At 37.7% G+C, this 27,947-nt stretch overlaps 1 protein-coding gene across 4 annotated transcripts in view; it reads left to right on the plus strand.

Annotated features, from left to right (window-relative positions):
- The window catches only part of SYN2 (synapsin II), a 296,790-nt gene that overhangs the window by 182,392 nt on the left and 86,451 nt on the right, over positions 1 to 27,947 (plus strand). Inside the window, exon 13 of one of the 4 annotated variants that reach the window (XM_058565297.1) lies at positions 1,704 to 4,782. The exons of 2 other annotated variants lie outside the window; for them this stretch is intronic. In XM_058565297.1, the coding sequence (XP_058421280.1) occupies positions 1,704 to 1,839 (136 nt within the window). In that variant the 3' untranslated portion in view covers positions 1,840 to 4,782. Of the gene's footprint in view, positions 1 to 1,703; positions 4,783 to 27,947 lie in introns of those variants that run through there. One more of the 4 variants, XM_058565298.1, reaches the window with a different exon arrangement.

The following is a 27,947-nucleotide window of genomic DNA, read 5'->3' on the forward strand; positions in this document are numbered from 1 at the left end:
AAGGAAGGAGAAAAGGGGGCTATAGAATTTTGGAGCTCAGATGAGCCACTTAGAGATCATCTAGTCATTGCATAGATGAGAAAACATTTTTTAGAGAGATTTGATTAATTTTCTTTTTCTAAGCCACTCTGCTAGTTAGTGGCAGAGCCAGGATTAGGGCTCAGGTGGTCCAGATGATCACTTTCCCTGGGTCTTCCAGTCTTACGTGACAGGAGGGGCATCACTCACTCTTGCTCCCCAGCTCTGGCCAGTGGCACATTTCACATCTTGCCTGACCCATAAACTCCCCTCAGCCCAGTTGTTTTCTGCATGCTGACTTTTTAATCTCTCCTCCCTTCTCATTAGCCAACTCTTGCCCCAGTCTCAGGGCAGATCTTTGGATAGTCACTGCCTCTGGGCTGAAGTTGTTGAATAGAGCCAGCCTCTGATGACAAGCTGGAACCTTGTACTCGGTGCCCTTGGCCTGTGCGTGCAGAGAAGTGCCCCCCTCTCAGAGGCCAGCATGTTGGGGCTCATCCCCAGCCCTGATGAAAGGCAGGGGATCTGTTCACAGTCACCGCAAGAGGAGAGCAACTGCTCATGCTCCTGTAGAAGGGAGTTTCCTGGGCTGCACCCTGAATTTAGGGGAGGACTGGGAGTTCTAAGACACTGGGAGAAGAGTTCTAGAGCCAGAAACCAGCAAGAAAGAGACACAGCATGGAAGTCAAGAAGGAGATAAGGCAGGCCACTGGAGACGCCTGACCTCACGTCCTCTTCTAGAGTGCTGTGCTTGGCCTCCCCTTGACCTTCCCTTCACAGTTTTTCTCTCTGAATCGCTAGTCTCTCAAGGGAAGAATGTGTGTGATGTGGGTTTTTTAATTAAAACTGCCTAAATAACCTTGTGTAGGCATGTATGTATCTCTGTTGCCCCTGGACATCCTGAACTCCACAGACTTAATATTAGGGCTCCTCTGAGGAAGACGGCAAGGGTGATTGTGCCCATTTTAAGAACAAGTAAATTGAAGCATTAGAGTTTGTGCCACGCCAAAAGGTTCTTTTGGAATCAGGAAAAAAACAAGAATAGAAAGAGCTGGAAAAAAACAAGAATAGAAAGAGCTGAAAAGACCTAGAGATCATTTTACTAAACATCTACATATCACGAGTGAGAAACCGATTCCCAGAGAGGCACATGGCTTGCCAAAGGTCAAAAGTGAGTGAGTGGCAGAATCAAGACTTTGACCCAGGTCTTCTGATGCTGGCTTCACCACTTGACAGTTGATGGAAAAGAGAGTGCAAGAGTCCATGGGCCACTAGTTGCTAGATTTCATCCAAGGAGAAGAGTGTGAAATTCCTAGATTAGTACTTATCAAGTTGGGGCCTCTGAAATTTAGCCTGCAGGCCCTTTAGCATTAAATAAAAGAAACAGCCTTTGAGTCACCCCTTCTTCCTCTTTCCTTTCTCCTTTCTCTTCTCTCTTTTTTCCCTTCTCCCTCTCTCCCACGTTGCCCCCATCCTTTCCTGTTCTAGCAGCACTGAAGTGAGGAAAAACAGCGCAGGGGCCTCCCAAGCTCCTGGTAGCACATCACTGCTGGCTTTCTTCTCTATCACCCTGGTCTCCCTGGGGCGGGAGTGGGGGTTCCAGTTGTGTATCCTCATGTCACCATCCTTCCCTGCCTCACTGGGAACACCACCCTCTCACGTTCTCTCTGGTTTTTATCTTCAAGCAAGTCGCAGTCCCTGACAAATGCCTTCAGCTTCTCTGAGTCCTCCTTCTTCCGGTCTTCAGCCAATGAGGATGAAGCCAAAGCGGAGACCATCCGGAGCTTGAGGAAGTCCTTTGCCAGCCTCTTTTCAGATTAGCTCTCCAGACACACGAGGGCACCCGGCCCAGCCAGGAAAGGCATCTTGAGACATTTGCCAACAAGAGACAGCCACGCTTGGTAGTGGTGTCCTGTGACCTTGACATGTATGGCCCCTTCCTCTGCTCCGTTGTGCTAAGTGATGCTGTGCAGCTCAGAAAGGACTATGCAAAGGTCTCAGGGCAGGTGCCTAACCAGCGAGGGGCACCTGACATCAGAGAGGATAGAGCTGCTTTCCTGTAGTCATGACAGCTTCCTCTGAGGTCATCGTTCGCTGTGAGTTTAGTGGCCTTATTGTGACAGAGCCATCATGTCTTATTCTTCCTTGTGAAACCAGGATTCCCTTCACTGAGGACTCCTAGTAGTTTAACCTGTCTCAGCTGCAGTGCTAAGCATGCCTTCCCCCCAACCCTTAGTCAGTGCTGCCTGTTTAGGGAGCATATACTTACCGAGAAGTACTATTGGCTCCAAGTGTTAGGAACTTACCCACACCTGGATCCCTTGTCACACCAGTTTAACTGTTTAAAACCCACCTGCCCAGCACATGAGCTTCCTCAACTGCTGTTGTGGTGAAGCACCTTTACTCTGCTGATACTGGAGAGAACAAGGATGTGAAGTTTCCCTCTTTTCCCTCCTCTGGAGAGCAGTTCTTGTGTGTGTGCTGCAGTGATCTTGAGCTCTGAAGCTACACTGTAGAGAATGCATGTCACTGTAACAGCAGTATGCCAAGTTTTGTGTTCATCTTCAAATAAATGTTAAGACCTTTGGTGTAATAAAAGCAGCAGCATTAACCAGCATTTGATTCAGCCATGAGGTCTCCCCTAGGCCACTCTTTTGACTGAGAAAGTGTATGTGAGGCATGTGTGTGTGTTTGCAAGTGTAGGGAAGTGAAAAGTCTAGGAGGGTGAAGCTGTTTGTGTCAGTATTTGTGTGAATGTGTTTGTGTGTAAGTGTGATTGTGGATTATGGCTGTGTTTGCAAGTGCTTGAGAGTATGGCTGTCCTTTAGATGCCACTTATACTGGGCCTCCTGACACCTCCCTGGTAAATCTGTTTCCTCCAGGACAGCTGGACTTCCTTCAGTAATGCAGCATTTCTACCAATTTTACTGAATTTGTAGCCTTTCTAATAAGCATAGCACCTTTGCTCCTGTAGCGGCCATGTTAGACCTACTTCTCGGGCCCATCAGGCTTATCAGTTAAAGCCTGCACGGTGGTGCCAACGAGGCTAGACCGACCTGCTCTGATGAGTGGAGTCCCACAAGCTTGGCCCTAGGCATCCTGAAGAGGCCTGAGATTGAGAGTGGGCTCCGAGGGATTTTACTCTGGTTTCTTCATGACTCTCTGCTACTCAATCATGTATTCCCAAAGATCACAAATGCTATGAGGATAAATACCACATCTGCATTAATAAAAAGAAATCAGTATATTAACATTTTATCAAATAATTTCCTATACATAATGCCTATCCTACTAACTCAACAAAATAATACTCATCCAGATGCCACTATGTTGCTAATCCTCCTCACAAGGAGTAGATGCTGAGAGAGAAAAGAATGAATTTGTCTGGTACCAGGGTCTCCTTTCTAACTCAGTCCATGCTTTCAGGGTTCAAGGATCTAGAACTGTACTTCTTCTTACACTTAAAAAACAGGAAGTAGAACCTCCCGTTGAGTGACACCTAGGGGGGTGGCAGCCGTCTTTCCACCACAACACACGTAACTAGGGAACAAACTACTAACAAACCAAACAAAAGGGTTGGGGGAGAGGGAATACCTATGCTCAAGGGAATTGATCTTTATGATTCTTCTGTTTCCAACCCAGAGTCTACCACTTGCAGTCACTTCTATCTCCCAATTCCAAATATGTTTAATAGAATGCATTGATTTCATCAAAAAACATTTATTGAGCATTTACTATGAGCATAAACATTGTGATGGATTCAAGGAAATATTTACTAACACTTTCGTAGTGACTGCTAAGTTCTAGCACAATTCAAAGCACTTAACATATATCAATTCATTTATTCCTTACAACCCTGTATTATAGGTACTATTATTATTTTACAAATGAGGAAACAGAAGCATATCAAGTTCAATAACTTTCTCAAAGTCACCTAACTGGTATGTGGTGGAGCTGGGATTTTTTTAACACAAGCAGTGTAGCGGCAGAACTCATGGCCTTAACTACTTTGCTATGTTACTTTTATTTAATCTAGTAGAGGCAACAAGATATGATTTTATTGAATTGTACATAATGTGATAACAAAATAAGAGATGTACACAAAAATTCTTCACAACCGTATTCATCTCCTTCCTTCACCTTCTGTCTATCTCTTGGCCCCAGAGAAAGGAGGGATGGGAGAAGGTCAGAGTACTTGTTACCAGGGTTGACTCCTTGTCCTAGAGCCATGAGTAACATACACAATGTATCTTATTCTGATCGAACATAATTCTGGTTCTTAAAAAATTACTCATTCTTCCACATGTGATGTCAGACCAAAAACCACAAGTGGCTTATTTAGAAAATGAGTCACCCTGGAACTGCTGGGTTGACAAAAAGGGGAGGCATTTACCATAGGTCATGTAGCACCCTAGTCCAAAGGACACATAGATTCTGCCCAACCCTTAGTAATGGGGTGGGGTGGGAGATGGGGGAGTTCCATTCAGAAACAGCCCTCTTGGTACGTAATAAGGATAGCCCCAGAGACTGGGAAATTTGCCACTCACAACAATCAATAAATATTTGATGAGTATCGTGATAATAAATGATCTAAAGCTGGGCCTTGCAAAGGTTGGTGACAGCCCACTATAGATCTTGGTCTGTAGGCCAGTTGTGACCACTGTGCAACCATCTTTGCAGCTGATAGGGATTCCCTACCCCCATCTTATTTCCAGATTAATAGGGTAGAATGCTTCATCCCTGCCCACATGGAACTTCCCATCTCCTTGGGTCAACATGAATTAATTGTGCTCATCATTTATTTGTTCACAACTCTTTATTGTGTACTTACTAAGCTCAATAAATTTTGTGGGAAGAATATAAAAATGAGTTAAGCAAGGATTCTGCCCTCACAAAGTTTACAGCCCAGCATATATACAAATACAATATGAAGAGGAAAGTGGTCAGTGCCATAAGACAAATGCAGTCAAAATGTTAGTTTGGAAAAAAATTAAGTTTGATAAGTATCGATGAGGATATGGGAAATGGAACTCTTACACGTTGCAAGTGGGAACATATGTTGGTACTACTACTTTGGGGAACAATTTGGCAATATCTAATGCACAAACCCTATGACTCAGCAATTCCATTTCTAGACATTCACTTTAGAGAATCTCTTGCACATATACACAGGGAGGCAAGTAAAAGAATATTGATCTCAGCACTGTTTGTGAAAAATGGAAACAGTTGTCTCTCATGTGGGAATTAAAACAAATTGTAGTTTATTCATAAATTGGAATACTATGTAGGAGTTAAAAATATTTGAGGAATTCAGTTAAGTTCAATAAGATATGGAAGTAGAATGAAAAAGAACCAAGTAAGTGTAAAATGGACAAAAAGCAGTATGTGTTATTGGCGTGGAGCATACTTCTGGCTTGGATGGTCAGAGGAGGCGGCACCCTAGTGATGAGCTGTGAGCAGCCCACAAGATTGGGAGGCATGCCAGCTGGGGGGCATGGTGTGAGCGCACAGTACTCAATCACTGAATTTTACAGCTGGAAGTTTCATCTAGTTCTAGCCCCTCATTTTATAGATGAGAAAACCGAGGCCCATGCAACTTAAGGACCTTGCTGAGGAAGTTAGTAATAGAAGCAAATGAGTCTCAGTCCTAGGTGTCTGATGGGCCATTTGGGATACTGTCCTTTGTGAGATAAATGAATGGGTTTCATTTCCAGGGACACTCCAGGGAGGGAGAGGCTTACTGGAGCATTTGACAGAGGCCAGGGAAGAAACGGGAAGAGATAGTGTTGGGCAGCAGAAAGAGCGTTAGCTTTGAAGTCAAACCTGAGTTTAAATCTTTGCTTTGTTCATTATTAGCTTATCGATTTTGATTATAAGTTGTTTAGCTTTTCTGTATCTCAATTTTCTCATCTGTAGAATGAGAACAATATGACCTTTCTGAGGAAGTTGTTTTAAGAATTAAATGAGGTAATTCATCTAAAGTCTGTTCCTAACAGTGGTTGGCATGTGAGAGGATCACAAGAAATTTTCTGTCTCATAAAGAGAACACCAGTGGAAGCCCCAAACCCTCCTTGGCCGGGACTTCTCCAGGAGCAGCTAAACAAATGCCAGTCATACCTTTCTTCATCTCCTGTCATCAGGAGGGCCTCTAGGGCAATTTCATCCAACTGATTCCTTTTCTAGGACTATGACTCTTTTAGGTTGAGTTGGTTAAATTGAATTGAGGGTAGATACCTGGGGAGGCAAATGCTTCTGCTTAAGCATCCCACTAGCAATGAACACACACACACACACACACACACACACACACACACACAGCAAAAACTACTGCAGCTATAGAAATGACAACACAAATCCCATATGACTCTAATGAACCAATTTTTAAACAGTCATACCACATGATCATTCCTACAGTGGTGTGGTTTCCTTCAAACAATTCCTTTGGGAGGCTAAACATTTATTCCAACAAGCCTGCTGCTTATGCTCGGAAAATAATTGCCCTCAGATCTGTAGCTTTCAAATTTGAATTTCTGTAACTCTTGGAAGATCAGGAGTTCTTTACCTGGAAATCTAGAAATGCCCATGCAAACTGCTCTGTGTATTGTGCATTTTGGCAGGTCCTCAACAAACAAACAAGATTAAGAATCAGTGCTTTAGGGAGTGAATTTTGATTTTTTAAAAAAACACTTAAAATTCTTTTGGAGTCAACTGTAATGTGACTTACAATTTACAATGTGACTGTAAATTAATGAGATAATTTTGTGTGGCTTATAGACTGGTTCTGAAGGAAATTAATCTCAGAAAAGGAGTCTCATATGTTTTGAATAGTTTCTCTTTGAAATAAATGTCAAGCCCAACCAAGATTATTGAAAGAGAGAAGATGCATGTCAACAGGTAAATTTGGTTGATTGTTATAAATAACCTTATTACTGTCTCATTCTCAACTCACAGACTACATTCAGAATAATGTTTTCCTCCTCAAATAATCATAACAATTATGCCTTACATTTGTATAGTATTTTACAGTTTATATAGAACCTTGCGATTTAAAGACACTTTACTGTTTATAAAGCACTGATTCATCTGTCATTTTGTTAGATTCTCACAATAGCCCCATGAGGCTATCCCTCATTATAGGTGACTTCCGAGTGTCTAAGCTTTGGGCTCACACTTGAATGGTACTCTTCCTCCTACAAATCTCTTTGGACTTCAAAACCTGTTGATTGTAAACACATGGGAAAAAATAATGCAATGATTCATTTCCTCTGATGTATTCTCCTCTTATTCAGCACTCTATCACTCTTTGAGAACTTGCTTTCTATCTTGCTTGGATGTTGATATAGTTACACACACACATTTGTGCTTGTCCACTGGTCTATATTTTCAGGAGTCTTTTCTTCTCTTATTTCATGGTCCATACTCCCCAGCCTTTCTTAGAGAACAACCTGAGAGAGAGGGGAGGAGGAAACACCAGAGAGCTGTTTCAGGGATCCCACCCCACATGAAAATGAATGCTCCCCAGGGAACACTGCACCGCTGGGCATTTTCATCCACCTCCATATCCACATACATCCCTTTTGATAAGAATCTCCACCCTTCAGCTAAGTCCTCCAGGCATTTCACAGCAGAAAGCCGCAGCCATCCCAGTAGATCAGGTTAAGATCACTGATCGCCTAACAAACCCTAATTGTTCTAGATCCAGTTCTTGAGGAAGCCAGATTAGCTCTATCAGATTATTGGTGGGATGACACAGGTTTGGACTTCTTGGATCCACTCTGGAGCTCATGAGTAATGATAGAGAATTGCAAGACTAGACCCAGGGAGCCCATAGATGGCTCAGCCAAGGCTGACCTGTTAACACTCTGAAGCCCCTCAAACCAACCTTGAGACCTGAGTGGCTTGGCCAGTGGACTGAAATGACATTTGGGCTGCTCATTTGCCTTTGGAGTTTCACTGGGCTAACATAGTATAACTCGGGATCTAAAGACACTTTGAGTTTGAATATTTAACACCTAAACAGTGCATTTCTCAACATATTTCAATATAATATTAGTAGGAAGAGTTCACTAGGTTATTTCTTCTTAAAGGCTATTCCTTTATTCTGTCCCCATAGCTATTATTCTGGATTAGAACCTTTATTCACGCTTCTTATTGTGACAGCCTCTAATTGGGCTTCCTGGCTTCAGTGTCTTGCCTATTTCTGCGAGGTACCCTTCTTTTAAAATCTCTGATCATCAAAATCTTTCAGTGGATCTCCAGGCTTAGAGAGTGGAGTCCAAACTCCTTATCTTGGTATTTAAGGCCCCCTAGAGTCTTGCCTCGATTTACTAGGGAGGCAGTATGTCTAGTGGTTAGGTATTTGGGTTTTGAGGTCAGACAAACCTGGTTTCAATACTGGTTCTACCATTTGCTAGCTGTGTGACCTTGGGCAAATGACTAAACCTGTCTAAACCTCAGTTTCCTCTCTGGTAGCAATTGTAGTAATACCCCATATGCTTGTTGTTAGGATTAAATGAGATAATGCATGGAAAGTGCTGTGTGCAGGTACCTCACACATATAAGGAAGATCCCGATAAATTTTATCTATCCTCACTATTGCTTTTCAACCATATCTCCCTCTATTTAGTTGTGTCTAAGCTAATGTAAAATTCACTGTCCTTGCTTTTGCATTCTTGCTCCACACATATGCTTACTTTATCGTTGTCAGCTGTCCTTAAAAATTCCTTTTCCTTTATAAGCCAATATGACCTCAATAAAAAAAAAAAATTCCTTTTCTTATCCTCGTTACCCATCCAAATCATGCATATCCTTCAAAGCCCAGCTGAAATATCACCTCCTCCATGAAGCACTTTCTGCCCACCTTAGTGGTCGCCCATGATTGTTCTCTCTCCTCTAGACTCTTAGAATACACTTATTGCCTCTACTACTTACATAGATTTTTTGCAAGTTCACACAATTTTATTAAAACGTATCTATTTTGTCTCTTTATTCTGTTCATAATCTTGAACTCTTGTTAATGATTTTTATATTGAATTATTTTCTTCAGCTTTTTTTTCCTTCCAAAGTCCATGTTTTAGGTTATTCTGAACCCCAGATTTTTTCCCAACATATTGTTATGAAAATTTTAAAATACATAGAAAGTTAAAGTAACGGTACAGTGAACCTCCTTATTCTCACTATCTATATTCTATAATTAACAGTTTATTATACTTGCTTTATCCCTTATCTGTTTATCCCTTTGCATCCAACAATCCATCTTATGTTTTTAATGCCTTTCATAGTAAGTGCCAAACATCAGTACACTTCACAAATCATGATATAAGCTAATTACATCTGGTGAGGACATTGAAGATGATCTAGTGTATCCCCGGATTTGATCGATGAAAAAACTAAAGCTCTAAGATATTAAGCAATCAGTCTAACATTCATCAATCAATCAACAAATATGTGCTGATCACCTACTCTATGCCTGGTATTCAGCTAGGTCCTGGGCATATAGTAATGAACAAAACAGATAAACTCTCTGCCATCATGGAACTTACAGCTTAATGGGGAAGATAAATATTGAACAGACCATTACAAATATTTAAACAATAAAGTATATGGGGATCCAACCAAGTGGTGGGCTAGAAAAAGGATTCTGAGAGGAATCATTACCTACTGTTCTGATCCCCAGACCCTTTCTGTTGCTGATTTCCAAAGGCTTTCACATATAATAATAATAATCATCTCTCTTTTTTTCCTACATGGGTAAGTGACTATAGTGTAGAATTATTATTGTTGTAAAAATAAGAGATACCTCACAAATTCCTCCAGAAGAGACTAAATGCTGCGAGGCAGAGTTGAAGGTGAAGCCTCTGTGGAAGAACAGATTCTTAGGTATATGGCGATGTCAGCCTGAGCCCAGTGGTTAAAGCGGTGAACTAGAAATATTGGTCTCTCGGGAGCTAGGACAGAGATGCTCAGGTCAGACCACAGGAAGCATATGAACTCAGGCAGAAGGGACCCTAGACTCGGAGAAAGCTCCTCTTAGGGTAGGACCACAGAATTACAGATATAAGGATTTTGTTAAGAGTGGCTCCTGAACTGGACTTTGTACCTTTTTTTTTTTTTTTAAAGATTTTATTTATTTATTTATTTTCCCCCAAAGCCCCAGTAGATAGTCGTATGTCATAGCTGCACATCCTTCCAGTTGCTGTATGTGGGACACGGCCTCAGCATGGCCGGAGAAGTGGTGCGTCAATGCGCGCCCGGGATCCGAACCCGGGCCACCAGCAGCGGAGCGCGCGCACTTAACCGCTAAGCCACGGGGCTGGCCCTGTACCTATTTTTAGAGTTGTAATTTCCTAGTAGGCAGAGTATGTGTGAATGAAACATGACTTTTCCTTAGGAAATTTCTAGATGTTTCTCTCCTATTGAATGGTTTAAAGATTTCACAGTTTCTCTTCCAAGTTTGCTCTGTTAGGATCTATTTTACTGTTCTAAGGTAAAGAAATGGGTCCGTGGCTGGGTCCAAGACAAAGGAGTAGGTCAGAGATTTATCAAGGCTTTAGGTCTGATCTTTAGATTTCTGAGGCCAGAGTTTGGCCACTAAGCTAAGTTCATGGATTGACTGAGCACATTCCCAACAGGATCCTTTTCCCTAAGACTGCCATTTCAAAGGACATCATTATGTCTGGAGAGACTAGCTTTCTTGTCTCTTTTCTTTCTTTTTTTTTACATTTTTTAAATATATTTTTTATTGAGGTGAATAGACATATAACATTATCTTAGTTTCAGGTGTACAACATAATGATTCAATATTTGTACATATTGCGAAATGATCACCACAATAAGTCTAGTTAACATCCTTCACTACACGTAGTTACAATTTTTTTTTCTTGTAATGAGAACTTTTAAGATCTACTCTCTTAGCAACTTTCAAATATGCAATACAGTATTATTAACTGTAGTCACCATGCTGTACATTACATGCCCATGACTTATTTAGTGTATAACTGGAAGTTTGTACCTTTTAACACCCTTCACCCATTTTGTCTACCCCCCACCCCACCCCTGCCTCTGGCAACCACCAATCTGTTCTCTGTATCTATGGGCTTGGCTTTTGGGTTTTGTTATTTTTTTTTAGATTCCACATGTAAGTGAGATCATACGGTATTTGTCTTTCTCTGTCTGACTTATTTCACTTAGCATAATGTTCTTAAGGTCCATCCATCTTGTTGCAAATGGCAAGATTTCATTCTTTTTTATGGCTGAATAATATTCCATTGTATACATAATACCACATTTTCTTTATCCATTCATCTATTGATGGACACTTAGGTTGTTTCCACATCTTGGCTATTATAAATAATGCTGCAATGATCATGGGGGTGCATATATCTTTTTGAGTTAGTGTTTTCATTTTCTTCAGATAAATACCCAGAAGTGGAATTGCTGGATGATACAGTAGTTATATTTTTAATTTTTCACGAACCTCCTTACTGTTTTCCATAATGGCTGCACCAATTTACATTCCCACCAACAGCACACAAGGGTTCCCTTTGCTTCACATTCTCGCCAACACTTATTATTTCTTATCTTTTTGATAATAGTCATTCTAACGGGTATGAGGTGATACCTCATTGTGGTTTTGATTTGCATTTCCCTCATGATTAGTGATGTGAAGCACCTTTTCATGTATCTGTTGGCCATCTGTATGGCTTCTCTGAAAAATGTCTATTCAGCTCCTCTGCCCGTTTTTAAATTGGATTGTTTGGTTTTTTGCTATTGAGTTGTATGAGTTCTTTATATATTTTGGCTATTAACTCCTTATCAGATACATGATTTTTCAAATATTTTCTCCCATTCAGTAGGTTGCCTTTTCATTTTGTTGACAGTTTCCTTTGCTGTGAAGAAGCTTTTTAATTTGATGTAGTCCCGCTTATTTATTTTAGCTTTTAGTGTCAAATCCAAAAAATTATCACCAAGATCAATGTCAAAGAGCTTACCTCCTATCTTTTCTTCTAGGAGTTTTATGGTTTCAGGTCTTACCTTTAAGTCTTTAATCCATTTTGAGGTAGTTTTTGTGCATGGTCCAGTTTCGTTCTTTTGCGTGTGGTTGTCCAGTTTTCCCATCATTATTTATTGAAGAGACTGTCCTTTCCTCGTTGTATATTCTTGGCTCCTCTGTTGTAAATTAATTGACCGTATATGCATGGGTTTATTTCTGGGCTGTCTATTCTCTTCCATTGATTTATGTGTCTGTTTTTATGCCAATACCCTACTCTTTTGATTACTATAGCTTTGTAATACAGTTTGAAATCAAGGAGCATGATGCCTCCAGCTTTGTTCTTCTTCCTCAAGATTGCTTTGTCTATTCAGGGTCTTTTGTGGTTCTATACAAATTTTAGGATTTTTCTTTTTTATTTATTTTACATTTGGTAAGTAGGCCATTTGTAGATAACCCTAAATACTTGCTGAATGAATGGATGTCATCAACGGGGAGGATTGTGAGTAGTTTGTATTATTATTCCCAATTATTCACTCTCCTTCTTGCTTGTAAGCTGATGATAGATCCCTACCCATTTGCAAGTGATTTGTCTCCCTGTCCCACTGACATGGGGTTTGGTTATGGGACCTACTTTGGCCAATGGCATGGAAACCAACACAACTGACTCCATGAATGCCAACTCATTTGGTTCTGCCACTGCCACAAAAATGGCCAGACTGGGTCTCAAAATGGAAAGACAAGTGGAACAGAACCACAGCCAGTTTGTAGCTGCCAGCATCTAATAAGAGCGATAAAGGCATGTTTGTGTTATAAGCAATTGGCGTTTTGGAGTTGTTTGTTTCTACAGCAAAGCTGACTGATACATATTGACAAAAATGTATTGAGACTAGGACTTCCCTGGAGTTTTGCCTACAGTGGATAAGATGCCTCAAAAAGCTAGTTTTTGAACTATTGCAATATTACAACAGGATGGTTTGGCAATTAAAGGAGACATTCAGTGAGCAAGGGTAGTATGGAAAGAAGGGTAGTATGAAAGTCTGAACTGGGAAAAGGACATGGTATTTCCTTGACTTTAAAATCTTTACGTTAGTTTGTTACATTCTTCTTGGGCTCCCTAGACAATCCTTTTTAAACCTTGGAGTTTGGTTTCTCCGATAAAAACTGTGGCCTATGAAATGACTGACAGTATTATTGAAAAATGAAGTTGTTTTTAATTTTTGATAAAATTCTTTCAAGCATTCTACTTGAAAATAACCTTTCTTTCAAGCAACCATCTAGTGACATAGAAATCAGCAGACTTTCTGAATTTTTATCTGAAAATATGGTTATAGATCCTCTTCCTGTGGAGTGACAGTATAAAGCAGCAATGCCTTTTACAAGATCTACCGAACCTTGTGGGTACCATCTAAAATGTAACAGATGGGGCTGGCCCAGTGGCGCAAGCAGTTAAGCGTGCGTGCTCCACTGCGGTGGCCCGGGGTTCGCCAGTTCAGATCCCGGGCGCGCACTGACGCACCGCTTGGCAAGCCATGCTGTGGCGGCATCCCATATAAAGTGGAGGAAGATGGACACGGATGTTAGCCCAGGGCCAGTCTTCCTCAGCAAAAAAAGAGGAGGATTGGCATATGTTAGCACAGGGCTGATCTTCCTCACAAAAAAAATAAATAAATAAAATGTAACAGAAATGGAAATGAGAGCATTCTAAAAAGTCCTAGATTTCTAACTTCTTATTAACTGCATCGCCATTTTGGACCCTTTAATACTGTTTTCGAAAGCAAATATTACCCTTATTCAAGTCCCCTAATTTTGTATCCTTGTAATGTTCTGGCTGCTCCCAGACCTGCTTCCTTCATCCATTCTGAAAAAGTAGGCCAGATAAAGCCCAAAGTGTCACTGTCATCAAAGCACAGCCCTGAATTCACACAGCCAGAATAGTTCCCCACTGCCTATAGCATAAAGGCCAAACTACAGCTTATCATCAAGGCTGTCTGCAAACAAAACCCAGTATACGGTCTTAGCTTCCTATAACACAAGTCCTCTACTCCACACTAATGACCTACTCTCTGTTCCCTAAATACAACTTGCGCTTTTCTGCCTGTTCACCTCTGCTCTCTCTTTCTCTTTTGCGTGTCCAAATACTCCTCATCCTTCAAGCCCTCACTCATGTTTCATCCATGAAGCTGTCTCTAACAATGCAATTACAAGGAATTTGGGTCTCATTACTACCACAAGGAACATGGAATGACACGGGCTTTTTGGAACCCAATATTGCCTGACTTAATGAAGTCAAAAGACAATCATTTATTATTGTAACTTCTTAGGGGCTAAATAGCTTGAACAGAAGGCAAAAAGATAAACATCACATTCAAGCCTATTCTATAAGGCCAGATAATGCCGTCGGCAATTTATTTAGAATTTAGGGATAAAATACAAACACTAAAATCAGTTTTTTAAAGTAATGGCTACTGCTCAAGCAATCCTTTCAGAACCCAGAGACCCTTTAAAGATTGAGTTCTTAGGACACATGGAGAATAAGTCTTGAAAGGCAGGGAGATCTGTGCATTCTCTAGAAGATATATAAACCATAAATATTATTTTTAGTCCAGTAGTTTTCAAACATTTTTTTTTGTAATAGAACACCTTTTTTATTTTTTCAAAAAATTTTACGTGGAGTCTTAATGTATAAAGCAGATTAAAGTAAATTTCTTCTGACTAAGGCAGGATAGCAGATCAGGCACACCACTGGGTTGACCTCTCTCTTGTTCCTTTGCCCCAAGGTGATCCTTGTGTCCCTTCCATGGAACGCCGAGTGTCTAAAAAACAGTTTATCGTTGATCTAGTCCAACTCTGCTACCCAGTCTGCAACATCTCTGATGACTATTCACCCAGCCTGTCTTTAAATATAAGATTTTAGACTTCCTGCTTAGTTGAATCTGAGCTACGGTTATTTTGTAACCATTATCAAAATGAAGAAGTTGAAGCTGCTCAAATCGAAACCCACCTGGGATGCACAGGTCAGGAACCTTCAACAGATAGTAACAAATGCCATGTGTGCCAAAGTACTCAGAGAGCGACGAGGGGAGAGGCTCAGTGTCAACCTCTGGATCAGAGCCGACTGCCTCCAGCCCAGTGAAGGCAGGCAGAAGGAGTTCTACACCGTGTACCTTGGAAAATGGGATTGGGCTCTTTGGCAGTATCTTTATTCCTTCAAGCCTCAGGACTGCTGGTTGTTTGAAATATCATTTTAATTTAAACATTTACCCTAAGTGACAGGATCAATCTAATGAAAGATTGCAAAGAGAATCTTAAAAATGTATTCCATATTACCATTTTGTCACTAAGGCTCCTCCTCTCTTTTATAATGAAGTTCAAGACTTTAATAGATGGGATCTTCTAGATCACAAAACACATGTATTTTTCCCTGCATGAAAAAGGAGCTTCTTAAAAACCAGTAAACATCTAGATGGCATTGTGGGAAGAGGAATTCCTCATGCCAGGTTCCACATCCAAAAGAACTGATGAAAAGTACTACATAACAGATAATCATGGATAAACACTAGTGGGAAGCTTAACTTCCTACTTGTCCAGAGCCTCTGGTGGAATCACAGATAGGGCTAAGCCAGAGTTCCCACTCTCCCCCCTGAGTTAGGTGTTCTTGCCTTCCAACAAACCCCGAAAGGCCCGAGGGTTGTGAGATACAAGGGTGGAGAGGAAGGCACAAGTCTACCTGAAAGAAAATGATTCATTTAAAAATATACTGTATTCAGATACAGTATTAAAGTGAGTATAAGATTCTGTACTCTACTGTGAGTATGAGTGTGTCTTCTGGAAGCCAAACTGGGAAAAAACAAAACAACCGAAGTTGAATTTTGGTAGATGTGTACCAGCCCATGGGTGAAATGCCAGCAAGGTGCCAGCTGGGAGCATGTATATTAGAGAGCACAAAAGACAGTAGTGTTTCTGAGAAAACACCTGGCAAACCCTCAGGACATATAATTTAGGCAATCAAACAGAACCATGAAACAAATACATCAACATAAAACCTACCAATCAACCACTTTGCTTCTTCTGAACTATGCTGACAGTGGTAGCGTTGTTCCAAACACGGATGGTTTGTTATTTAATGGGTAGCAACAAGATGCTAGCATAGCTGGTTTCATGTTGACAGTGTATGCTTAGGACTCATTTGGGATCCCTGCTGCGTAATTACCCATGCTGGAGATAAAACACTGTGTGAGATTTCTGTCCCTAACAGAACTTAGTGTGAAGTGCCTTTAGTGGGATGAAGTAACACTGGGTGGTAGCACTGAAAGCAGGAGCCTCTGGTTGGTACTGGCCAGAATTATATCTAGTCTCCTCCACTTTATTCTGAATTCACCTCCTTTAAGAAGTTTTCTAGTTGGCTGCAGTCAGTCTAGATGTGAGGCATAGAATGAAGACATTTGCTTTCTTTTTGAGAGCCGTGAAATCTTTCTGAGGAAAGAAACATCATTAAGAAAAGAGTTTTTAAATCTAATTTCCATGTACATTTAGAATAATTGAATCTTAGAATTGGAAGGAATTTCAGAGGGCATCTAGCTCAGACTCACCTGTCACAACCTGGCATGGAGCTGTGCATGGGGCTTGGAAAGTACAAACAGGCAACCAGTAAAACTTTATGCTTTCAAATTCTATTATTTCAAATTTTGCAATATTTCATAAGAGGCACAGAAGAGTGAAAAGAAAAATAAAAGCCCATGTTATTTATGATATTTAAAATATATAATCAAAGAGCTTCAGGATCAAAGGGAAAATGCAAAATGATATTACAAAATTTCTAGAAAATTCTGATATTGAAAACAGACATGTCAGAATCTCAGGGATATAGCAAAGCAGCACTCAAAGTTAATAATATGAAATACCTATATTAATAAATATTAAAATAAATTAATTAAATATGCAACTAAAAAGCAAGAAAATAACAAAAGAAAGCAAAATAAAGAATTGATAAGGATAAAAGCAGAAATTAATGAGGTTTAAAAATAAGACTAATAAATCAAAAAGCTGTTTCATTGAAAAATTAAAAATAAACAATCCAATAGCCGACCTAATTTTTTAAAAGGGAAAGAAAGCCCAAAGACACAAAATAAGAAATAGCAAGGGGAAAGTAACTTTTAAAAACCACAATTCTATGCAAATACATTGAAAAACCTACATGAAATAATTTGGTAGGATAGCAGTTCTCAAACATTTTGGGCTCCTAAAAATTACTGAAGACCCAAAAGAACTTTCACTTATGTGAGTCATGTCTATTAATATTTACTATATTAGATATTAAATTTGAGAATTTAAACAATATGTATTAATTTTTAAATAATAATAAACCTATTACATGTTAACATAAATAATAATTTTATGAAAAATAATTATATTTTCCTTAAAAAATTGCTGAGAAGAGTGGCTTGTTTACATTTCTGCAGATCTCTTTAATATCTGGCTTAAAAGAAGACAACTAGATTCTCACCCGCTTCTGCATTCAATTTGCTGTGATGTCATACACTGTAGCCTCTGGATAACTCCACTGCCTTAATTGTGAGAGAATGAAAGTGAAAGAACTTGAGATTTGATGTTCTAGAAAAATATAATTTACTAACAAAAAACTAGAGACCAATCTCATTAATGAATATTGATGCAAAAATCTTAAATATTTGGAAATAGAACCCAACAGCATATTAAGCAAACATCATGATCAAGCAGGACTCATTCCAGAATTGCAAGAATGCTCTAATATTAGGATATCATAATTCATCATAAGTAAGTTAAATAAATAAGTCCTCATATTAATAGATTGAAGTATTTGACAAAATTAAAAACCCATTCCTGATAGAAACAATAAAATAAGAACGAATGGATACTTTCCTAAAGTCATAAAATACAAAAATTGTCGTATTTCCTTAGCATGAATTTACATACATACTGCTTTTATGCTTTTAATTTTATATATGATATAGACATGGAGATGGAGATAGAGATAGAGATGAGATAGAGATACAAATAGAGACAGAGAGATATCTTAGCCCCCAGACCAGCATCTTATTTAATGAAAAACACTAAAGGCATTCCTACTAAAGTCCGATTTAAGAAAAGGGTGACCACAATCACCATTATTTAACCCGATATTGGAGGTGTTAGTCAATGCTGTTAGATAAGAGAAAGCAACTAGAGGCATAAGAATTGGAAAAGAGGGACAAAATTATCTCTTTTTGGGAAAATCCAAGAGAATTGATGGAAAACTACAAATAATTAGAGACTTGAGTTAAGAAGCAGGAAATTAAGTGTCTCCCCCCCCCCACTTATTTAACATGCCACATTTCTGTTTACTCTTTGTTTTATTCCGTTAGTCTATTTTTCTTTTTGTAAACCAGTATCACACAATTTTAATTACTATAACTTTACAATATGTTTTGATTGTGTTAGGAAAATCCTAGCCTTTTCTTCCTTTTCAAAGTCATCTTGATTATTTTCTCTTGCACTTTTTCTCTTCCGTGCGCAACTTAGGATCAAATTGTCAAGTTCCATTAAAAAGTCTTTTGACATTGTGACTGGGAAGACATTTAATTTGCATATTTATTTGGCAGGAGAATTGACATCTCTATAATATGACTTCCCATTGTGTAGCATACATCATTGCTCTAAGCAATGACCACCCTGTTTTAAATTGCATCCCCTCCAACACTCCCTGTTCTCCTCCTATGCTTTATTTTTCTCCATAGCACTTGTTTCCATCTAACATACTTTATATTTTATTGTTTAATTCGTTTATTGTCTGTCTCCCCTTGCTAGAATGGAACTCCATGAGGACAAGTACCTTTGTCTTTCTTTACTGCTATAAATAGCCCCAAAACCTAGGACAGTGCCTGACACCTAACAGGTGTTCAACAAATATTTGCTGATGAATTAATTAATACAATTGGGCCCTCTTTTATACCTTAAATAACATTTTATAGTTTTCTTCATATACAATTTGCTAATATCTTTAAGATTTGTTCCAGTTATGTTTGTTGTTGTTGCTATTGTGAAGACAATTTTTTTCAATTTAACTTTCTAATTGATTGGAAATTAGGAAATTCTAATAATTTCTTACTTGATTGTCTTGGACTTCCTAGATAAACAACCACATAATTTGCAAATATTGTCTATTCCTTTCTAGTATTTATACCTGAAATCTTTCCCTGTTTAGTATTTTCATTGGCTGGGACCTCCAATAAAATGTTTAAAATTATGAGTAAGGAGCATCCTTGTTTTGTTTCTGACTTTTAGGAAATCCTTGCCATAGCAAATTATTAAATATGATTAAATATGGTAAATAGATTTAATCAGGTTAAGGAAGTTTCCTTTTATTCCTAGGAAATAGGAAGGAAGCACAAAAGTTTTACATTTTAATATACTCAAATTATTCATATTGTTCTCTATGGTTTATACTTTTTGTGTCTTGTTTGAGAATCCTTCCTTACCTCAAGGTCATAAAGATACTTTCCTGCACCTCCTTCTATAAATCTGCCACTACTCTTTAGGTCTTTGATGTACCTGAAATTGATATTTGTGAGGTAGGAATACAGTTTCATTTTTTCCCCATATGGATAACTAATGGTCCCAGCATCACTTCTTCTTTTTTTTTTTGTGAGGAAGACCGGCCCTGAGCTAACATCCATGCCAATCCTCCTCTTTTTGCTGAGGAAGACTGGCCCTGAGCTAACATATATTGCCAATCCTCCTCCTTTTTTTTTTTCCCTTTTTCTCCCCAAAGCCCCAGTAGATAGTTGTATGTCATAGTTGCACATCCTTCTAGTTGCCTTATGTGGGACCCGCCTCAGCATGGCTGGACAAGCGGTACGTCGGTGTGCACCCGGGATCCGAACCCCGGGCCGCCAGTAGCGGAGCGCGCACGCTTAACCGCTAAGCCATGGGGCTGGCCCCACATCACTTCTTGAAGAGTCTTCATCCACTTGCAGTGACGTTCCTATCATATACATCAATGCTTGGGTCTGTTTCTGGTTTCTCAGATTTGTTCCATTAATTTATTCATCTGTCCTTGCACAAATACTACACTATTTTCTTATAATTAATAAATCTTTATACCTGATAGGAAAAGTCCCTCACTACATTCTCCTTCAAAATTGTCTCTGTGATTCTTGGCCCTCTGCCCTTCCATAAAATTTTAGGATCAGTTTGTCAGGTTGACAAATTGACCCTCTTGACACTTTGATTGTAACTGTATTAAATATATAGATTAATTTGGGGGAGAATTGCCATTTTTACAAACTGGGTCTTTTAGTCCATAAATGTGATATATCTTTCCATTTATTTAGGACTTCTTGTATGTTCTTCAATAACATTTTTAAATTATCTTCACATAATTATCTCGCATAAGCTTTCTTAAATTTATTACTGGATAGCTTATAGCTTTTGTTGTTACGATAGAGACCATTTATTCTATTTTCTCATTGATTTATTAGTGACGCATAGGAATGCTTGTGTGTGTGTGTGTGTGTGTGTGTGTGTGTGTGTGTGTTAATGTTGATTTCCTTAGGAACTTTGCTGAATTTTCTCATTAGCTGTCTGTTTAGAAATTTTTGGATTTTCTATGTAGACATTCATATTGTCTGTCAAGAAGGACTATTTTTTATCTTCCTTTACAATTCTTTAGCCTCTAATTTACTTTCCTTACCTCTTGATGAGCAAGAGTTCTTAATTTCAGTTAAGTTCTAATTATCAATCTTTTCCTTCATGGTTATTGCTTTCTGTTCCTGTTTAAGAAATTGTAATGTATTCTCCTATGTTATCTTCTAAAAGCTTTATTTTTTTTTCCTTTCATATTTAGATCTACAGATCATCTGGAATTGATTAGTGTATATGGTGGGAGAGAGTAGTCAAGATTTATTTATTGTTAAATATAGATATCAAATTGATTCAGCACCATTGACTGAAAAGACCACCTATTACCCTCTAAATTACGGTGACAACTTGGTCATAAATCACTGTCATGAATCGCTGTTTCTGAACTCTCTCTTATGTTTTATTGGTCTATCCTTTTGTAAATAGCACATTGTCTGAATTACTGTAGCTTTATAGTAAACCTTGTTATCAAGTTGCTTTACCCTCCAGCATTCGTCTTCATCAGAATTATCTTTACTATTCTTCAGCTTTTCAATTTCCACAAAAAGCCTTCTGAAATTTTTATTAAGGTTGTATCAATTTTGGAAGAACTGACATGTTTACAATATTGAGACTACCAATCCATAAATATGGTATATCCTTCTATTTAGGTCTTCTTTAATTCCTGTAAGTAATATTTTATAGTTTTCTGTGTAGAGTCTTTCACATCTTTTGCTAGATTTTTTCCCCTGGATATTTGATTTTTTTCTATTATAAATATATATCATATATGTTATATTTATAAATATATGTTAAAATATTTAAAAATTTGTATTGTCTAAGTGTTTATTTCTGGTGTATGGAAATACAACTGATATTTTTGAATATTGATGTAATATCTAGCAATCTTGCTAAATTCACTTATTATTTGTAATGGTTTGTAGATTCTTTTGGATTCTACTTATGCAATCATGTCATTTGTGAATTGTGATAGTTTTATTTCTTCTTTTCCACTCTGTATATCTTTTTTCTTTCTGGCCTTACTATACTGGCTAGGACTTCCTGTATAATGTTGACTGAAGTGATGATAGCAAGTATTCTTGTCTTGTTTCTGACTTCAGGAGGAAAGCTTTCAATATTTCTCCATTAAATATGTTTGCTGGGTTTTTTCCTGTTGTTTGGTTAATTTTTAGTAGTCCCTTTATCAGATTAAAGAAGTTCCCTTATATTCCTAGTTTATTAACAGTTTTTTTTTTAAATCAAGAGTGATGTTGAATTTTATCAAATACCTATTCTCTATCTATTAAGATGATCATATGTGGTTTCTTTTTTATTCTGTTAATGTGTGAATTACATCTTTTGACTTTCAAATTTTAAATCAACCTTGTATTCCTGGAATAAACTGGACTTGGTCATAATGTATCCTTTCTATATATCAATGATTTGATTTGCTAATATTTTGTTCTAGATTTTTTTCTATATATGAGAGAGATTGATCTGTAATTATCTTTATTCTTGATGTCCTTACCAAGTTTTGGTGTCACAATTATACTGGCCTCGTAAAATGAGTTGTAAAATAATCCCTCTTTTACTATTCTCTGGGAAAGGTTTTCATTAGGGTGATGTTATTTCTTCCTTAAATATTTGAAAATTCACTGATGAAGCTATCTGAGCCTAGAATTTTCTTCATGAGAAAATTTTAAATTACAATTCAGTTTCTTTAGTAGATATAGGACAATTCACATTTTCTGTGTCTTCTTGTGTCGGTATTGGTAGGATGTGTTTTTCTAGGAGTTTGTACCTTTCGTTTAAAATTTCAAATTTATTGGCATAAAGTTTTTCATAATATCTTATCTTTTTAATATCTGCAGTACCTTATAGTTATGTCTCTCATTTCATTCCAAATATTGGTAATTCTACTTTGTCTAGTATTATTATAGCTACAACAGCTGTTTTTGACTATTATTAGTATATTAGTTTGATAAGGCTACCATAACAAAATCCCACAGACAGGGTGGCTTAAACAACAGAAATTTATTTTCTCACAGTTATGGAGGCTAGAAGTCCAAGATCAAGATGTCAGCAGGTTTGGTTTCTCCTGAGGCCTCTTCCCTTGACTTGCAGATGACTGCCTTCTTGCTGTATCCTCACATGACCTTTTCTCTGTTCATGCACATCCCTGGTGTCTTTTGTAATACTATTCTCCTTTTCTTATAAAGACACCAGTCAGATTGAATTAGGGCCTACACCTTAATAGCCTTGTTTTTAATTTAATTACCTCTTATAAGGCCCTATCTCCAAATACAGTCATATTCTGAGGTACCAGGGGTTAGGACTTCGCCATATGAATTTGAGGGGACACAATTCAGTTCATAACAGTTAGCATGGCCTATCTTTTCCCTCTTACTTGCAACCTTTCTGTGTCCTTATAATGAAGGTGGATATCTTGTAGGCATCTTATGATTAGATTATTTTTAATTTACTTAGACAATTTCTGTCTTTTAAAAGGAGTTGTTAGTCTATTTACAGTTAATGTAATTGCAGTATATTTAGGTTCAATTCTACCATCTAATTATTTTTTTTCTGTTTGTCCAATATGTCCTTTGTCCTTTTATAACTCCTTTTATGTTTTATTTTGGATCAATTAAGAAATTTTTATTATTTCATTTTACCCCTTGTCTTAGCTTATATTTATTCAATTTTTAATCTTTATTGTTACTCTAGAGATTACAACATGCATTTGTTAACAGCTTTATTATAAAAGCTGTAATTCACATACCGTGCAATTCATAACACTTGAAATGCGCGATTCAGTGTTATTTAGTATATTCACAGGTTTGTGCAACCATCACTGCAATCTAAGTTTGAAACATTCTCATCATCCCCAAAAGAAACCATGTACCATTAGCAGTCACTCCCCACTACTCCCTCAGCCCTAGGCAAACACTAATCTATTTTCTGTCTCTATGGCTTTGCCTATGCTGGGCATTTCATATAAATGGAATCATACAAGATATGGTCTTTTGTAATTGACTTCTTTCACTTAGCATAATGTTTTTAAGGCTCATCCATCTCGTAGCGTGTATCAGAACTTCATTCCTTCTAATTGCTGAATAATATTCCATTGTATGAATATACCACATTTTATTTAACCATTCATCAGTGATGGACATTTGAGTTGTTTCCACCTTTGGGCTATTATAAATAATGCTATTATGAATATTTGTGTATCAGTTTTTGTATGGGCATATGTTTTAAATTCTCTTGAGTATGTACCTATGAGTGGAATTGCTGGATCATATGGTAACTTTGTTTATAACCTTTGAGGAACTGCCAGACTGTTTCCAAAAAAGGACTATTTTACATTCCCACCAGCAGTGTATGAGAGTTCCACTTTCTTAATGTCTTTGTCAACACTTGTAATAATCTGTCTTTTTGATTATAGCCATCCTAGTGAGTGAGGAGTAATATTTCATTGTGGTTTTAATTTGCATTTCTTTAATGGCCAGTGATGTTCAGCATCTTTTCATGTGCTTTTTGGCCATTTTTATGTCTTCTTTGGAGAAATGTCTATTCAGAGCCTTTGTCCATTTTTAAATTGGGTTGTCTTTTTATTGTTGAATCTAAGAGCTCTTTATATATTCTGGGTACTAGACCACTGTCAGATATATGATATTCAAAAATTTTCTCTCATTCTATGGGTTGTCTTTTCTCTTTCTTGATAGTGTCCTTTGAAGCACCAAAGTTTTCATTTTTGTGAAGTCCAATTTATCTATTTTTTCTATGATTGCTTGTGCTTTAGGTGTCATGAAGATTTATGCCTATATTTTTTTCTAAGAGTTCTTATAGTTTTAGTTCTTACAATTAGGTCTTTGATCTATTTTGAATTGATTTTGTATATGGTATGAGGTAAGGGTCCAACTTCATTCTTTTGCATGTATATATCCAATTGTCCCAACATCATTTGTTGAAAAGACTATTCTTTCTTCCATTGAATTGTTTTGGCACCCATTTTGAAAATTAATTCACCAGAAATGTAAGGACATTTTTGGGGTTTTGATTTTTATATTTTACAGTTATTTCTACATGTTTGAAACAGAGAGAGTACATGAAAGTGTGAACTTACTGCAGCATCTTAATGGAAAGTCACTATATTTATTTCACACTCTTCTTCTGTTAGCTCAGGAATTAATGTCTTTATTGAGTTTGATGCTTCCATAATCATGCTGTTGATTTTCTTCAAATATTTGCTGATTCTTTTTTGTTTGCTTATTTGTGTTTGAGATTCCTTATTTGGATGCTTTTTGTGTTTGCTGTTGTCTAATTCATGTGCTAAATCAGGGAGTGCAGACATTCTTCCAAATGTGATATGACACTCGTCTGGTTTTTAGCTGTGGAGACTCCTTGTCTCTTCTTATGTTGGCTTTTACTGCTACACTGGCCTATTTTTATTATTCTAGTGCTCACATTTAGCACTTTGATCTGGATGTAGTTGTTGCTGATCATTGCTGAGAACAAGTGGGAATGGGGAGGGTTCAGCTGGCCTAATGACTCCAAATGCACCTCCCCAATTAATAACCCTGATGAATGCTCCCAGGTCCCTCCAGCAACTTGAAAATACTCATTCAGTGCTTGGAACCACTCTGAACTGCTTATGTTTTTTCAGCAATTTTCTCTCATACCTGCTTTGATTATAGTTTTCTCTGAATTTTTTTCTCTATAGATTTGGTCAAATCTATTTTTCACGTATTCCTCAAAGTTCTGGTCTGCGATTGTTCTTTTTTTTTCTTGTTTTCTTATTATTTATTCTTTATACACATAATATATTTTTGTCATTATATAGAATTTTGCATGGGAGGAATTTATGGATTTGTTTCACTACCTTAATTCAATCTATATATTTCAATTTAAAAAGGGATTTTATTAAGAAATGCTTTTTCAGATAAATTAAAAATATAAAGCAGATCTTAGAGAAAACATTTAGGACATTAAAGACAATGCTATCATACACTTCAGAGATATCCAATTATGAATAATTGGTATTACTAACTACAAATCATTGATCATAGGGCCCACCCAGTACTTTGATATAATTGAAATACATTATTTACTGAATGAATGATAAATATGGTGGTTTAATGATAAACAAAGTGGCTTCATAAGGACAGCCATCCCCACACTTAGTAGTGCATTAGAATAATCTGGATTCCAGGGACACAGAGATTTTAAATTCAGTAGGTCTCTGTAGATAGAATGTGATCAGGGAATCCGGTTTTCACAACCACTCCCCCAATGACTCTGCTGGGCAGCCAGGTTTGGAAACTACTGTTTTAGGGCAGTGTTAGGAGTGAATTTTACATGCTGAATTTTAAAAAGCCACAGCTAAGTTTCGACTTATGTCTCTGTACACTTATAATAATAGTCAGAATTTATATAATGTTCTATTGTTTTATGTAATTCTCTAATTTGAGCCTTACAAAGTCCTATGTTATACATGTTATAAGTTAAGTCTAAAGTAAACAGGAAATAAAAGCTAATATTTATTGTACCCCTTCCAAATACTGTGCCTAGTGATTTAATTTAAATCCTCTCATTTTTAAAAATTATTTATTTATTTATTTATTTTTCCCTCCAAAGCCCCAGTAGATAGTTGTATGTCATAGCTGCACATCCTTCTGGTTGCTGTATGTGGGACACGGCCTCAGCATGGCCGGAGAAGTGGTGCATCGGTGCGCGCCCAGGATCCAAACCTGGGCCGCCAGCAGCAGAGCGCGTGCACTTAACCGCTAAGCCACGGGCCCGGCCCCTAAATCCTCTCATTTAATCTTTACAACAGCCCTCCATAAATTATCCTTATCCTAGTGACAAGAAATTTTAGGTTCAAAGACCTAATGTTACTTGCTAAAGGACACGCGGCTAAGTACCAAACTGGAATTTGAGGCAGTAAAGTGGTTGGGAGTTTGAGCTCCAGGATCAAGAGACTTGGGTTCGATTCCTGGCTTTCTCAATTATAAGCTTGTAAACTTGGGCAAAGTTACTTAACCTTTCCAGTCTTCAGTTTCCTCATCTGTATATGGGTAATAATAATAATAGTACCTATTTCAGAAGTTGATTCATTGTGAAAATTCAATAAAGTAAAGCATGCAAAGAACTTAGCACACTGCCAGGCACCTGGTGAACCTTCACAAATGTTAGCTGTTATTATTATTATTATTATTATCATCATCATTATTATTATGATTAGGTTTGACTTCAAAGCCCACAATTGTTCCATCATGCCAATTTATCTCCATAAAAGAATGTGATAAAGAAAAAAGTATACAGGGGCCGGCCCCGTGGCTTAGCGGTTAAGTGCGCGCGCGCTCCGCTGCTGGCGGCCCGGGTTCGGATCCCGGGCGCGCACCGATGCACCGCTTCTCCGGCCATGCTGAGGCCGCATCCCACATACAGCAACTAGAAGGATGTGCAGCTATGACATACAACTATCTACTGGGGCTTTGGGGGGAAAAATAAATAAATAAAATTATAAAAAAAAAAAAGAAAAAAGTATACAATGCCCATTTGTTCTTCATTATTTACTATTATACTTTACCTCTAAAGTCCTAAATTACATAACTTCCTATTCAACAAGAATTTCTTAAAAATATTTTGTATTTTGTTACAAATTTTGCAATTCGTAGGGTCTGAGCTAACATATTTAGTGCTTTGTTGTACATGGTTTTATGTAGGTGAATGTCCTGCCCCCATCATGCCCCCACCAGCTGAATTCACATTATTCATGTAAGCTTTTGTCCTTTTGAGGTACTGTACTATGAAACTGTAAAAGGATGTGATCACAATTTGTTTTATATAATAATTATCTATATACCTATCTGTCTGAAGAAAGGTAATATGGAGGCAAGGCCGTGTCTATTTCAACTTTGTATTCCCTCCTTGGCATTTAGTAGAAAGTTGTATTGCATTAAATCAATCTGAATGTTAACTGAATGTTATTATAATCTGCTTTTTACAACTTTTAAAAATAAACTTTCTTGAGGTATAATTTACACACAATAAACTATACTAGTTTTTCAAGGTGCACAGTTTGATGAGTTTTGACAAATGTATATACCCATGTAACCACTCACCCATCAGTATACAGAATGTTTCTATCACCCCAAAAAGTGTCCTTGTCCCCTTTGCAGTCAATTCCTGTACTTCATCAGCCATGCACCCCTGGGCTATAGGCAACCACTGATCTGATTTCTATCACTAAAGATTAGATTTACCTGTTCTAGAATTTCATTTAAATGGAATCAGGAAG

Source organism: Diceros bicornis, chromosome 2, assembly GCF_020826845.1.
Source record: "Diceros bicornis minor isolate mBicDic1 chromosome 2, mDicBic1.mat.cur, whole genome shotgun sequence".
Taxonomy (NCBI): domain Eukaryota; kingdom Metazoa; phylum Chordata; class Mammalia; order Perissodactyla; family Rhinocerotidae; genus Diceros; species Diceros bicornis.